At 42.7% G+C, this 14,147-nt stretch overlaps 1 protein-coding gene across 1 annotated transcript; it reads left to right on the top strand.

Annotated features, from left to right (window-relative positions):
- Nucleotides 1-2,717: 2,717 nt before the first annotated feature.
- On the top strand, nt 2,718-13,800 carry fabp2 (fatty acid binding protein 2, intestinal). The gene is made up of 5 exons (XM_057843339.1): nt 2,718-2,787; nt 6,782-7,055; nt 8,091-8,263; nt 13,420-13,527; nt 13,603-13,800. The coding sequence occupies exons 2-5, from the start codon at nt 6,989-6,991 to the stop codon at nt 13,651-13,653; spliced, it is 399 nt and encodes a 132-aa protein (XP_057699322.1). The 5' UTR covers nt 2,718-2,787; nt 6,782-6,988; the 3' UTR covers nt 13,654-13,800.
- The last annotated feature ends 347 nt before the right edge of the window (nt 13,801-14,147 follow it).

Raw genomic sequence — 14,147 nt, 5'->3', positions numbered from 1 at the left:
GCTGGGAGAGGGTAATGAATGTTCATTCGCCCCTCACACCAAGGGGGTAGGTTTGCATAGGGACTGTAGGGATATAACACTACCAACTTTTCAGGATTCTGAAATTGTCCCCACCAACTTTTAAGGAACCTTATTTGCTTTATATAATGAGTTCAGTTATATACAGTGGGGCAAATAAGTATTTAGTCAACCACTAATTGTTAAAAGTTCTCCCACTTGAAAATATGAGAGAGGCCTGTAATTGTCAACATTGGTAAACCTCAACCATGAGAGACAGAATGTGGAAAAAAAAAACCATAGAAAATCACATTGTTTGATTTTTAAAGAATTTGTTTGCAAATCATGGTGGAAAATAAGTATTTGGTCAATACCAAAAGTTCATCTCAATACTTTGCCTTTGTTGGCAATAATGGAGGCCAAACGTTTTCTGTAACTCTTCACAAGCTTTTCACACACTGTTGCTGGTATTTTGGCATATCTCCTCTGGAGCAGTGATTTTTTTGGGGGGGCTGTCTTTGGGCAACACAGACTTTCAACTCCCTCCACAGATTTTCTATGGGGTTGAGATCTGACACTGGCTAGGCCACTCCAAGACCTTGAAATGCTTCTTACGAAGCCACTCCTTTGTTTCCCTGGCTGGGTGTTTGGGATCATTTTCATGCTGAAAGACCCAGCCACATCTAATCTTCAATGCCCTTGCTGATGGAAGGAGATTTCCAATCAAAATCTCTTGATACATGGCCCCATTCATTCTTCAGTCGTCCTGGTGCTTTTGCAGAAAAACAGCCCAAATGCATGATGTTCCCACCTCCATGCTTCACAGTGGGAACAGTGTTCTTCGGATGCAATTCAGTATTCTTTCTCCTCCAAACACGAGAACCTGTGTTTCTACCAAAAAGTTCTATTTTGGCTTCATCTGACCATAACGCATTCTCCCAGTCCTCTTCTGGATCATCCAAATGCTCTCTAGCGGACCGCAGATGGGCCTGGACGTGTACTTTCTTCAGCTGGGGGACACATCTGGCAGGTCAGGATTTGAGTCCCTGGCGGCGCATTGTGTTACTGATAGTAGCCTTTGTTACTGCAGTCCCAGCTCTCTGTAGGTCATTCACTAGGTCCCCCTGTGTGGTTCTGGGATTTTTGCTCACTGTTCTTGTTATTTTGATGCCACAGGGTGAGATCTTGCATGGAGCCCCAGATCGAGGGAGATTATCAGTGGTCTTGTATGTCTTCTATTTTCTAATAATTGCTCCCACAGTGGATTTCTTTACACCAAGTGTTTTACCTATTGCAGATTCAGTCTTCCCAGCCTGGTGCAGGTCTACAATTTTGTCTCTGGTGTCCTTCGACTGCTCTTTGGTCTTGGGCATAGTGGAGTTTTGAGTGTGACTGACGAAGTTTGTGGACAGGTGTCTTTTATACCGATAATGAGTTAAAACAGGTGCCATTAATAAAGGTAACGAGTGGAGCCTCGTTAGAACTCGTTAGAAGTTAGACCTCTTTGACAGCCAGAAATCTTGCTTGTTTGTAGGTGACCAAATACTTATTTTCCACTCTAATTTGGAAATAAATTCTTTAAAAATCAAACAATGTGATTTTCTGCAACGAACATTTAACTGAAAAGTCGCTATAACTAGCCAAGACCATGATCATTCACACCGTTCAAAGAGAGATCTTCGCAGAAGATATTGGATGCATTGAAAAAGGCGCAGGTCTAAATAGCGCAAGTACACTCAGCAAACTGAATCCATTTGTTGTCACGTGTGGGATCCTTAGAATTGGAGGGCGACTAAAGAAAGCACAGTTGTCGACAGAAGAAACAGATCCCATACTCATCCCTGGAAAGCATCATCTTGCTCAGCTCCTAATAAGACACTTTCATGAAAAAATTATGTCATCAGGGAAGACATTTTTACAGAGGGAAATAGCAGGGGGGCTTTTGGATTGTGGCAGGAAAAAGAGCAGTAAGCAGTGTGATTTTCAAGTGCATCACATGCTGCAAATTAAGGGGCAGGCAACAGGAACAGATCATGGCTGAACTACCTGAGGACTTCATTTTATTTTATTTTAATGGAGCCAGTTTTCTGTTATTTACTTTAACACATTTTTGTTGTGAAGAACAATTTATTATGTGTATAACACTTGTGTTTTTTGTATTTTTGCAGTTCTACAAAAGCAAAGAAGGTAAAGTTAAATAAAGGAAAAGGAAACAAATGAAACTGTAGAAAAAGACCAAGTCTGCTGTCTTTGTTTGGAACTCTCATTTCTTTGGTGTTTAGCTCGCTGTCAAAGTTGAGTAGCCACATGCTCAGCTGAGGGCAGAAGCACTATAGTTAGCATGTATCACTTTTTTTGAAGTCATATTAATTTAGAACAAAAGTCAAAGGTACACTGGTCTTGAAACTCAAGTTTAACAATTTCTCTTTACCATATCGCAACTTAAAAAAAAAAACTCTTGCTTTGCAACATTAAAAATTCCATTAGTCTTATCTAGCTGACCAAAAACTAACAAAAATTTCATAGATGATGTCATGACCTGATTCCCTCCTGCAGCATGGCCTAATTGCCTTCAATTATCCCCACCTGTCTTCAATTCACCTACTCACAGCCCAGCCAATAGCACTGCCTCATTCATCAATCAACCTGTGTATTTAAAGCCTTGCTTCTCAGTTCCACTCTGTCAGACCGTCTGCGAAGCCTGCCTGTTACCTGCCTGCCTAGCTCTCTGAATCTGACTCTCGTTGCCGAATCTGAACCTGCCTGACTGCTGCCTTCTCTCCTGCCCTGGTAACTCGACCTGCCTTTTGCTTTTGGAAACCTGACTTCTGCCTAGCCCTTGTCTTTACTGCTGCCATCTTTTCACCTGCCCTGCTGGTCCTGTCAATAAATTGTTGAAAACGTGACGCATTTGTGGTCCTCCTCTGTCGGGTCCGTGACAGATGAGGATTTAAGGAAAAGTTTCAAATTGGTAAACATAACGTCCCAGATGAGGAGGACAAAGGGAAAAGTGATTCAATAAATATACAGTGGGGCAAATAAGTATTTAGTCAACCACTAATTGTGCAAGTTCTCCCACTTGAAAATATTAGAACGGCCTAACTTGTCTAATGGTATACCTCAACCATGAAAGACAGAATGTGGGGGAAAAAAAAACAGAAAATCAAATTGTTTGATTTTTAAAGAAGTTATTTGCAAATCATGGTGGACAATAAGTTTTTGGTCAATACCAAAAGTTCATCTCAATACTTTGTTATGTACCCTTTGTTGGCAATAACGGAGGCCAAACGTTTTCTCTAACTCTTCACATGCTTTTCACACACTGTTGCTAATATTTTGCCCCATTCCTCCATGCAGATCTCCTCTAGAGCAGTGATGTTTTGGGGCTGTCGTTGGGCAACACGGACTTTCAACTCCCTCCACAGATTTTCTGTGGGGTTGAGATCTGGAGAGTGGCTCGGCCACTCCAGGACCTTGAAATGCTTCTTACAAAGCCACTACTTTGATGCCCCGGCTGTGTGTTTGGGATCATTGTCATGCTGAAAGACCCAGCCACGTCTCATCTTCAATGCCCTTGCTGATGGAAGGAGATTTTCATTCAAAATCTCTCGATACATGGCCCCATTCATTCTTTCCTTTACACAGATCAGTCGTCCTGGTCCTTTTGCAGAAAAACAGCCCCAAAGTATGATGTTTCCACCCCCATGCTTTACAGTGGGTATGGTGTTCTTCGGATGCAATTCAGTATTCTTTCTCCTCCAAACATGAGAACCTGTGTTTCTACCAAAAAGTTCTATTTTGTTTTCATCTGACCATAACACATTCTCCCAGTCCTCTTCTGGATCATCCAAATGCTCTCTAGCGAACCGCAGACGGGCCTGGACGTGTACTGGCTTCAGCAGGGGGACACGTCTGGCCGTGCAGGATTTGAGTCCCTGGCGGCGCATTGTGTTACTGATAGTTACTGACAGGGGCGGACTGGGACTAAAAAGCAGCCCTGGACTTTGACTCAGCCCAGCCCATAAGAATCGCTATACGAAGGGAAACACAGACCCCATAGGGGGGTCCGGGAACATGCCCCTCCCGGGAGAATTTTTTTTTTTTTTTTTTTACATTTTATTGTAAAATGCACCAATTTCGTGCACTTTGAGAGAAAAATGAAGAAAATGTGTCTAGACTGTGACTGTCTGACTACGGGCGCTCAAAGTACTGCAAGGCTGAACTGGAGTTGGATTCATTTTCTGTACTAGCTCTATGATCAACCTGAATAAACAAATGAAAGAATTTATTTTTCAAAGCAAGTTTTACGTATCCAATTGATTATAATATATCTCTATAGATCTCTGTCTATAAAATGACTTCATTGTTTATGCCATAATTCAGTGGTCTCCAAACTATTCCACATAGGGCTGCGGCGGGCGCAGGATTTCATTCCAACAAAACAAGACAAAACCTCTGCACCAATCTGGTGTCTTACAAGTGTAATCAGTTGATTGCAGTCAGGTGCTGCTTGTTTTAGCAGAAACTTCATTGGTTAAACTGTCGGTACTCGATCGGTTAAAACAAAAACCAGGCCCCACAGCGGCCCTTGAGGACCGGTTTGGAGACCCCTGCCATAATTAATCTTGCCATACAAATAATAAATTTCAATGAAAATACAATACACATTTCAAGACAAATCCTGTATACATAAACTTCATTGGAAAGTATTAACCAGACAACAAAACGATATATAAATGATTAATAATGTATATAACATCAATTTAACTACCTAAACTTTAAAGTAAAACCATTCATTTTATTAATATTTTGTTATATTTCTTCTGAATTAATATTGCTATGCTGCGTGTGCATACATTGTTTTACGGCTAAAATATTTTTTCTTAGGAGAGGGATAGTAGGACTAGCATACTGTAACTTGACACGATTGCAAACGGGTACATCGACTAGCTGGCACTAACCCTTTAATTGTCATTTATTTGATTTAAAATGTAGCTACCTGATGGATAACAATTGCCAGTTTACAGAGCAAGTAACCCTCTTCATACCAATTTACTTGCCCTGCGCTTGTCTGGGGAACTTCCAACAGTTTATCGTTGCCCCCTCCCTCTTCTTTTCTCTCTCCCAGCACCGTCTGCACGTCAGAGCGGCTGCAGCTCCCTCTCACCATCGCCGGGAGCTGAGCTGTTGTTACCCGACGTGGCCGTTGCAGCCAGACTGCTGCTTGCGAAAATATTTGTCGATTTATAACATTTTAATGCTTCACTCTCCAGTTTCTTTAATTTTTTCTCTCTAACCTTCTCCGCGCCACCCTGCTCTTTTCAGTTTTTTTGCCACCACCATCCATATTGTGCATTAACACTCGTCGCTATTTTGCTTCCACAAGGAAGGAACCAATGAAGGCTACTCTGTGCTTTCGTCGTTCCTAGTCTATCAGATTGGCGGTGAAAAGCCAGGCGCATTGCTGCCACCTGTCGGATTGGATGCGAACTGTAGATAATCAGAGGATGGGGGGATAAAAACAGTGATGCATAATGAATGGCGGCCGCCGGCCGTCCAGGGCACCGGCCGTTCTGTGATCCTCCAGAACCCACAGATTACCAGTCCGCCCCTGGTTACTGATAGCCTTTGTTACTGTGGTCCCAACTCAACCAGGTGCCATTAATACAGGTAACGAGTGGAGCCTCGTTAGACCTCGTTAGAAGTTAAGACTTCTTTGACAGCCAGAAATCTTGCTTGTTAGTAGGTAACCAAATACTCATTTTCCACTCTAATTTGGAAACAAATTCTTTAAAAATCAAACAATGTGATTTTCTTTTCTTTTTTTTTTTCCACATTCTGTCTCAATGTTGAAGGTTTACCCATGTTGACAATTACAGGCCTCTCAAAGCTTTTCAAGTAGAAGAACTTGCACAATTGGTGGTTGACTAAATACTTATTTGCCCCACTGTATTAATAAGTAGCATTATATGCTCTTACATCATTGTCTAAAGAAGAAAAAGAAATACTGACCCCAAACATACTTTATATAGCATGTCAATATCGTAAAATAACAGCAAGTTATAGAAGACAGCAGTAAAATTATTTGTGTGAAAGTAATTTCATCTTCAACATTTTTTCAGTGACCAAATTGTTTTTAGCTGGGCCATTTGTAAACGGAGATTCCACTATTATAAACATTTTTAACCTGATAGGGCATTCATTTATCTCATTGGCTGCCATTGACGGCACGAGATGTCAAATCCATTTTGACTGGGACGGGGAATGAACAGACATTGGATGTCTATGCCCATCAATAGCATGTAATTAGTTCAATACGAAAAAGGATAAAAACTAACTAGTGTGTACTTCTGTTTTTACTCATTACAATTTCATTTTTTTTTTTTCTTAAGTTAACGTTGTATTAATTTATACATGCTTATAATTAGACAAAACTATGAAGAATACAATAATGATTCATTTAAAAAATAATAATATTCAAATATTCTATATATTTTTTAAAATGACCAAAAATAATCACTTGCCATTTGAAGTGTAAAAGGTCTTAAGTGCCAACTTTTGAATACCTGTCAACTGCAGTGACCACTGTCCCTCAAAGGGTCAAAACAGAAATGGAAATGACATCAGTAAAATCCATTCATAATGATTTAGAAATATCTTACAGAGAAGTAAAGCACTGTGTAAAGAGTAAAACCGTAAAGTTGTATATTGACACAAGGACCAGCCCCCTTTAGGTAAACACACTTTGCATGTAGGAACTGCTTCTCTGACTTTTCACTGCCAGGTGAAGTGGTCCAATGAGAGGCGGCCGTGGGATGGGACCTGAGAAAGCTTGAGCTTTACACAGCCACATCAGCACTCTGATAGATGAGTAGATAAGGGTGCTTTTAAAAGAAGGCACGCTTACGGCGCTCTGCTTTGCTGCAGTGTCAAATTTCCCGCCCCCCCCCTCACCACCTGTGTTCGCCCTCATCACCATCAGCACACCAACATGACTTTCAACGGCACCTGGAAAGTAGACCGCAATGACAACTATGACAAGTTCATGGAGCAAATGGGTATGTGAACAAACTGAAGGATACTACTGGAATTCTTGTAATCAGCTAGCTTATACTTTTGGGTGCTATTTTAACCAAAGAACCATATTAGTGCTAGAAGCAGATGTGGAAATAGTAATAATACAAGTTATTTCTTGGTACATTTAAAGTCATAATGATGAGAGGAAGATGAAAAGAGAGCATGTTAGCTGGTTAGACACGAAGAATGGTAAATCTGTGTGTCTTCCCGGCTTTTGTGCCCGCAAAACCAGCACAAAACACAGCAAATCTCACAGAACACTGCTGGATTTGCTGTGTTTTAGTACTGGTTTTGTTGGCACAGAATCCAGCATATCCTCTATTTCGAAAAATAATATCGCAAAAACATTCATTTTGATTGAAGTTAGCAAAATATTTTTTATTAAGGGCTAACTACCTTGTTTTATTGTGAGCTTGCTTTAGTTGTTTGTAATAAAATTGAAAGAAACTTTCAATTTTTCATTCCAGTATAGTAGATGTGCCTAAGATTGGCTGGCAACCAATTTAGAGTATACCCTGCCTACTGCTCATAAATAGCTGGGATAGGCTCCAGCACCCCCACAACCCTCTTGAGGAAAAGCAGCTCGGAAGATGAATCAATGAATACAGTGGATTCATTCAGTTGTATTAAATGTGCGCTGTATTGCTTTCAAATATTAATTTAAGTAAAATATGCTTTTTCTGGTTCATTCCACATAATGTTATTGCGGCTAACAAACATTGTATTTTCTTAAAAAAAAAAAAAAACCTTTGCCTTGTTATCTTTGAATTCTTGGGCCTACTAGACAATTTTACTGTAATTCTAAAACATTAAATAACCACTGATCTACTGCACCAAACAGGTGGGTGTGCCTTGTAATGTCAAATCACGTTTATAAGTTCACCCGATTATCAATGCTAGAGTAAATATTAGTTCAAGGATGCAAAGTCAACACACCTACTTTGACGGGCAGTCTAAGTACCGCTTATACAGTAAATGCCAAACTTCTAACGTGGTGTGTGTTTATGTGTTGACAGGTATCAACATGGTGAAGAGAAAGCTAGCCGCTCACGACAACCTGAAAATCACCATCGAGCAGAACGGAGAAAAGTTCCACGTGAAGGAGAGCAGCAATTTCCGCACCCTGGACATCGACTTCACACTGGGGGTCAACTTCGATTACAGCCTGGCTGATGGCACCGAAGTATCTGTGAGTAAACAAACAGGACACCAAATGCTACCAATGACATTTATGTTGCTGCTACTCTTGCTCTGAATCAGTCACCTCAGACTTTGAACCTCGAGGGCTGCAAGATTTGACGTGTTTGCAGAAGAATGTGTACAAAACAAAGCAATGAGCCTTTATTCTGCTCGGCCTTAGGCCATACTGTAGCTGCTCAACACCAGATGCAAAGGGCAGAAAATTTCCAGGACGTTTTGTCGGAAGGGCATATTAGATGTTTTAGGGTTTTTTAGTTTTACCACTGGTATTAATGAGAATCCAATAAAAGCCTGCTGGCGGGGTTGTCGACGGGGCCTCTTGGGGCCCGCGGGGCCTTGGGTGGAGTTGGTGGTGCGTCCCCTCTTGCCATCCCTGAAGGCCGGTTGATGGGTGCGCAGGTGGCCCGGGGGACCACCCTGGATCCGGGGGGGGTGAAGGCTCCTTTGCTGGGCTGCGGGAGGAGGGATGGGCTAAGCTTGACCCCCAGCCCTCGCCCGCCCTCCCTCCCTCCCTCCCCCACCGGGCTGGCTGGGTGGGTGGGCCGTGGCCCTGGGTTGGCGCCCGCATGGTGTCTCCGCTCATCTGCGTGGCTGTCGTGCGCCTGGTGGGGCTCGCGTGCGGCTGGATGTGATCGGGTGCGCTCGGGTGGGGGGTCCCGGTGCTGGGATTGGCGATGGGGCGGCGTAGGGTTGGTCGCCAACAGGCTTACACTCACAAAGGATTCACACGCTGATTTGTGTACACTCTACCCATTTCAGTCGTTTAGCTTATAGACTCCCCCATCCCCGTCCCCCACTTTCTCTGGTCATTAGGCCCCCCACATGGTGTCAACCGGAAATACATCTAGCTGACGATAGCACCAATATATTAGTAATTGGTCTGGATGTTCAATGTATTTCTTGTTGTAGTTTGTGTTTTTCTTTCTTCTCTTGTGTTTCTTTTCTTCTGTTCCCCCATAACTCCTTCCTGTTCGCTGCTTTGTCATAATGCACAAGGTATGTTGAGTGATCACAACGGGAGTATGTCAGACTCTTAATGTGAAACATTAAAACTGTTCAGACTATCCGGGCACTTAGACATCCATTCTCCGTGTCAAACAGCTGAACAGGACAAGTTTAAAGAAAAAAAAAAAAAAAAAAAAAAGAGAGAATCCAACAAAAGAAAGAACTGATTTTGGCCAACTTGGCAAATTTGTTTGACTGGAAAAACTCATTGATCATTCTTAATTGTCCCAAAGCAGTTCCAGGCCAGCAGACGTCCAATCTAATTTGAACCGGGAGGGTTAGCAGCATTTGAATGATCACTGTTCTGCCTTTGACGATAATAGACATCCAGTCATGTGGCTATTTTTATCCTTCTGATGCGAATTTGCCTCATACACTAGCTGAGGCTCCTTCCCCGCCAGAAAGGTGACATTCAATCTCCCAAGAGTTAGCTTCCGTAGCTGGGGGTCGGACTGCCAAGGCCCCTGTCTTTGGCCGCCACCCAACTCACTGCGCACCCGACCCCTTTGGCCCCTCCCACAGGTGGTGAGCCCATGGGAAGGCGGACCCACGTTTCCTTTTCGGACTGTGCCTGGCCGGGCCCCATGGATACAGGCCCAGCCACCAGACGCTTGCTTTTGAGCCCCATCTCCAGGCCTGGCGCCAGCGGGAGAACCCTGTAAGGCTCCAGGCAAGGGAAAACTGACTCCATTTATATTCGTCATCATAAGGAGTCTTTGGAGCCATGCTTTGACTGGTCCCTCACCTCGGACCTTGCCATGGGTGATCCATTGAGGGTTGGACTCAAGGTTGCCCTTTGTCTCCGATTCTGTTCATAACTTTTACGGCCAGAATTTGTAGGCGCTGCCAAGGCGTTGAGGAAGTCCGTTTTGATGGCCTCAGCATTGTATCTCTGCTTTTTGATGTGGTGCTGTTGGCTTCATCAAGCTGTGAACTCTCGCTGGAGCGGTTCACAGCCAAGTGTGAAGTGGTTGGGATGAAGAGCAGCACCTCCAAATTTGAGATCATGGTCCTCAGTCACAAAAGGGTGGCGTGCCAACCCCGGATCAGGGATGAGATCCTGCCCCAAGTGGAAGAGTTTAAGTATTTTGGGGTCTTGCTCACGAGTGAGGGTAGGATTGAGTGGGAGATCGACAGGCAGATCGGTGAAGTATCTGCAGTGATGCAGACTGTGTACCGGTCCGTTGTGGTGAAAAAGGAGCTGAGCCAAAAGGCGAATCTCTCGATTTACCAATTGATCTGCGTTCCTGCCCTCACCTACAGTATGGTCACGAGCTGTGGGTCGTGACCAAAAGAACAAGATCCTGGATACAAACGGCTGAAATTAGTTTCCTCTGCAGGGTGTCCGGGCTCTTTCTCAGAGATCCTGGAGGACTCCGCTACTCCTACACGTTTAGAGGAGCCAGCTGAGGTGGCTCGGGCATCTGTTTCGGATGCCTCCTGGACGCCTTCCGGGAGAGGTGTTCCAGGCATGTCCCACCAGCGGGATGACACAGGGCACGCTGGAGAGGCTATGTCTCTTGGCTATCCTGGGATCGCCTTGGGATCCTGCAGGAGGAGCTGGTTGAAGTGGCTCGGGAGAGGGAAATCTGGGCTCCCCTGCTAAAGCTGCTGCCCCCGCAACCCGACCCCGGATTTAGCAGTAGTTACTGGATCTATCACTAGTAGACGTCCAACCCATTTGAACTGGAAATCTACCAGAAAACATTCGTTCATTCGCTGCCATCCCTCCCACTTCAACTGAATTTGGACTTTTATATGTAGTTGTCAATCACATCCAATGAATCAAAGATATCCTCTAGTGTTCTGCTTGACGAGTCAGAATGTTGTGTCTTTGAAGTATTATGTTTCGGCGGCTATTTGTTGTCATGATGCAACATTGCGCAAATTAATCAGACAAAATTTACCAATCAGCGAGTGAGCAAACTTTCACGTGATAAATAAATGACTGACCGGCCCAATACTCAAAAAAGTTTGAAATCTCGGAACAGTCAACACCTAGTATAAATTACCTTCATATGAAAGACAGTTACTCACAGTATTTACTGTATGTATTCAAATGATGATTTTCTTAGACTTCTGATAATGGAGAGAATATTGTTTGAACAAGACATAAAAGCACTTTAATTTCACAACTAATTAATCAGCCCTGATACACAAATTAAAAATCAGGCTCCAAGGATCGATAGATACTGGCTCATGCTACATAGCTACCAAGTTTCAATACGATCGGTTCAGGAATCACGAAGGAGTAGGACCTCAAAGTTGGTGTCCACAAGAGCAACAACGAAACCAACCTATAGCATCTACTCACTAGATTTGAGGTAAAAATTTGCACTCACTTTGATTGTGTAAATTTGACCCTTTCTGAGTAAATAATACCTAAATGTGTCAATATAATGTTTTTAAAAATTGGGGGAAAGTCTACTTAACTCTTAGGTTATCACTAGTCCAATCTATTTGAACTGGGAGGGTGGCAGCCAAACCTCCCACTTGGATTGGACGCCTATCACTGGCAGCCAATGAGTTAAAAATAGTTTGAAGATGGACAAATTCACCCATTCTAATACAATTCACTTGCTGCGGAAATGCTGTTTTTTTATTTACAGTTTTATAAATTATCTACTTAATCAACTTATTAAAGAAGTTTCTTTCTGCTGGGATACACATGATTAAGGTGTTGTCTGTCCGTTGAAAATGTTAAAAATCCCAATGAAACACAGATAACACCACATTAACTGTAGTCGGAGGCGAAAACACTTACCTTTTACAACCCATCATAAAGCAAATAAATGTTCATCTCATTGTAGTTTTTGGGCTGATTGTAAGCAAACATTTACTGACGGTTCAGTAATAAAGTGATGAGTAATGATGGATAAGCAGACACCTGTGAATGATAGCATTTTCTATAACCAACATCATAAAAACAAGTACTGTCAATGCTTACCAAAGAGCATTTAAGGATTGGCGTTTCAATAACCACTCTTACGATGGAAAGCAATAAAGTTGTACAGTTGGGATGGAAAGCAATAAAGCTGTACAGTTGCGATGCATACTGCATATGGCCCAATTCATTCTTTCCTTTACACAGATCAGTCGTCCTGGTCCCTTTGCAGAAAAACAGCCCCAAAGCATGATGTTTCCACCGCCATGCTTCACAGTGGGTATGGTGTTCTTTGGATACAATTCAGTATTCTTTCTCCTCCAAACACGAGAACCTGTGTTCCTACCAAAAAGTTCTATTTTGGTTTCATCTGACCACAACACATTCTCCCAGTCCTCTTCTGGATCATCCAAATGCTCTCTAGCGAACCACAGACGGGCCTGGACGTGTAGTTTCTTCAGCAGGGGGACACGTCTGGCAGTGCAGGATTTGAGTCCCTGGCGGCGCAATGTGTTACCGATAGTAGCCTTTGTTACTGTGGTCCCAGCTCTCTGTAGGTCATTCACTAGGTCCCCCCGTGTGGTTCAGGGATTTTTGCTCACCTTTCTTGGTATCATTTTGACGCCAGGGGTGAGATCTTCCATGGAGCCCCAGATCGAGCGACATTATCAGTGGTCTTCTATGTTTTCCATTTTCTAATAATTGCTCCGAACAGTTGATTTCTTTACACCAAGCGTTTTACCTATTGCAGATTCAGTCTTCCCAATCTGGTGCAGGTCTACAATTTTGTCTCTGGTGTCCTTCGACAGCTCTTTGGTCTTGGCCATAGTGGAGTTTGGAGTGTGACTGACTGAGTTTGTGGACAGGTGTCTTTTATACCGATAATGAGTTAAAACAGGTGCCATTAATACAGGTAACGAGTGGAGCCTCGTTAGACCTGATTAGAAGAAGTTAGACCTCTTTGAAAGCCAGAAATCTTGCTTGTTTGTAGGTGACCAAATACTTATTTTCCACTCTAATTTGGAAATGAATTATTTAAAAATCAAACAATGTGATTTTCTTTTTTTTTTTTTTCACATTCTGTCTCTCACGGTTGAGGTTTACCCATGTTGACAATTACAGGCCTCTCTAATCTTTTCAAGTAGGAGAATTTGCACAATTTGTGGTTGACTAAATACTTATTTGCCCCACTGTATGTTAAATGATTCGAAATAAGTTTCTTTCTATGAACATAACAAAAGTAAATCTCACCGCAGGGCTCATGGGCACTGGAGGGCGACACTTTGAAGGGCACCTTTACCAGGAAAGACAACGGCAAGCCACTGACAACCACAAGAATTGTACAAGGAGATGAGCTCATACAGGTGGGCCACGTTAAACACATACACCCTTCACAGCCTAGTACTGAAGTGTCATGAGTTTTTGCCCTCTGCCAACAGAGCTACAACTATGATGGCGTGGACGCCAAAAGGATTTTCAAGAGAGCTTAGGTTTCAGCAACCATGTGTGGAGATTACAAACAGTATTGTATGACTTACTGCATTGCTGCATAACCTGTACAAAGTGTACTGTCTGGTCATGCCTCGGGTATGTTTAAAAAAAGATTTGAATTGCACTGGATTTTGACTTTGTCATAATAAATAATGACATTATAACAAAATACTTGGTGGCATTTTCATTGTAAAGTAGCAATTCCGGACACAAAGGAAGAGGAAAAGTGACGCATTGTCAGAGTGATACAATAATTTATTCAACAGTAATAAATAAAAAATAAATATATATTATCTACAAAAATATAAAGTGCAGACAGATTCTGGACGTTGTTGATGCTACTCGCACAGAGATGTGATCCACATGTACAGACAATACAAGGTAGCGTCGGCCGCTACCACGTACAAGAACAACCGCACGTACACAAGGTTTGTGTGTGGGGATGAAAACAATGTCTCCGACCATTTTAACAAAAATTGAATTACCGTATTTC

This window comes from Corythoichthys intestinalis, chromosome 8, assembly GCF_030265065.1.
Source record: "Corythoichthys intestinalis isolate RoL2023-P3 chromosome 8, ASM3026506v1, whole genome shotgun sequence".
NCBI lineage: Eukaryota > Metazoa > Chordata > Actinopteri > Syngnathiformes > Syngnathidae > Corythoichthys > Corythoichthys intestinalis.
This window is presented reverse-complemented; position numbering and strand designations above follow the sequence as displayed.

Bases quoted from the DNA above. Each gene is read 5' to 3' on its own strand.
- fabp2 (XM_057843339.1), top strand. From the start codon at position 6,989: ATGACTTTCAACGGCACCTGGAAAGTAGACCGCAATGACAACTATGAC. The intron at 7,056-8,090 runs GTATGTGAACAA...ATGTGTTGACAG, and splicing joins CAAGTTCATGGAGCAAATGG to GTATCAACATGGTGAAGAGA. The intron at 13,528-13,602 runs GTGGGCCACGTT...CTCTGCCAACAG, and splicing joins AAGGAGATGAGCTCATACAG to AGCTACAACTATGATGGCGT.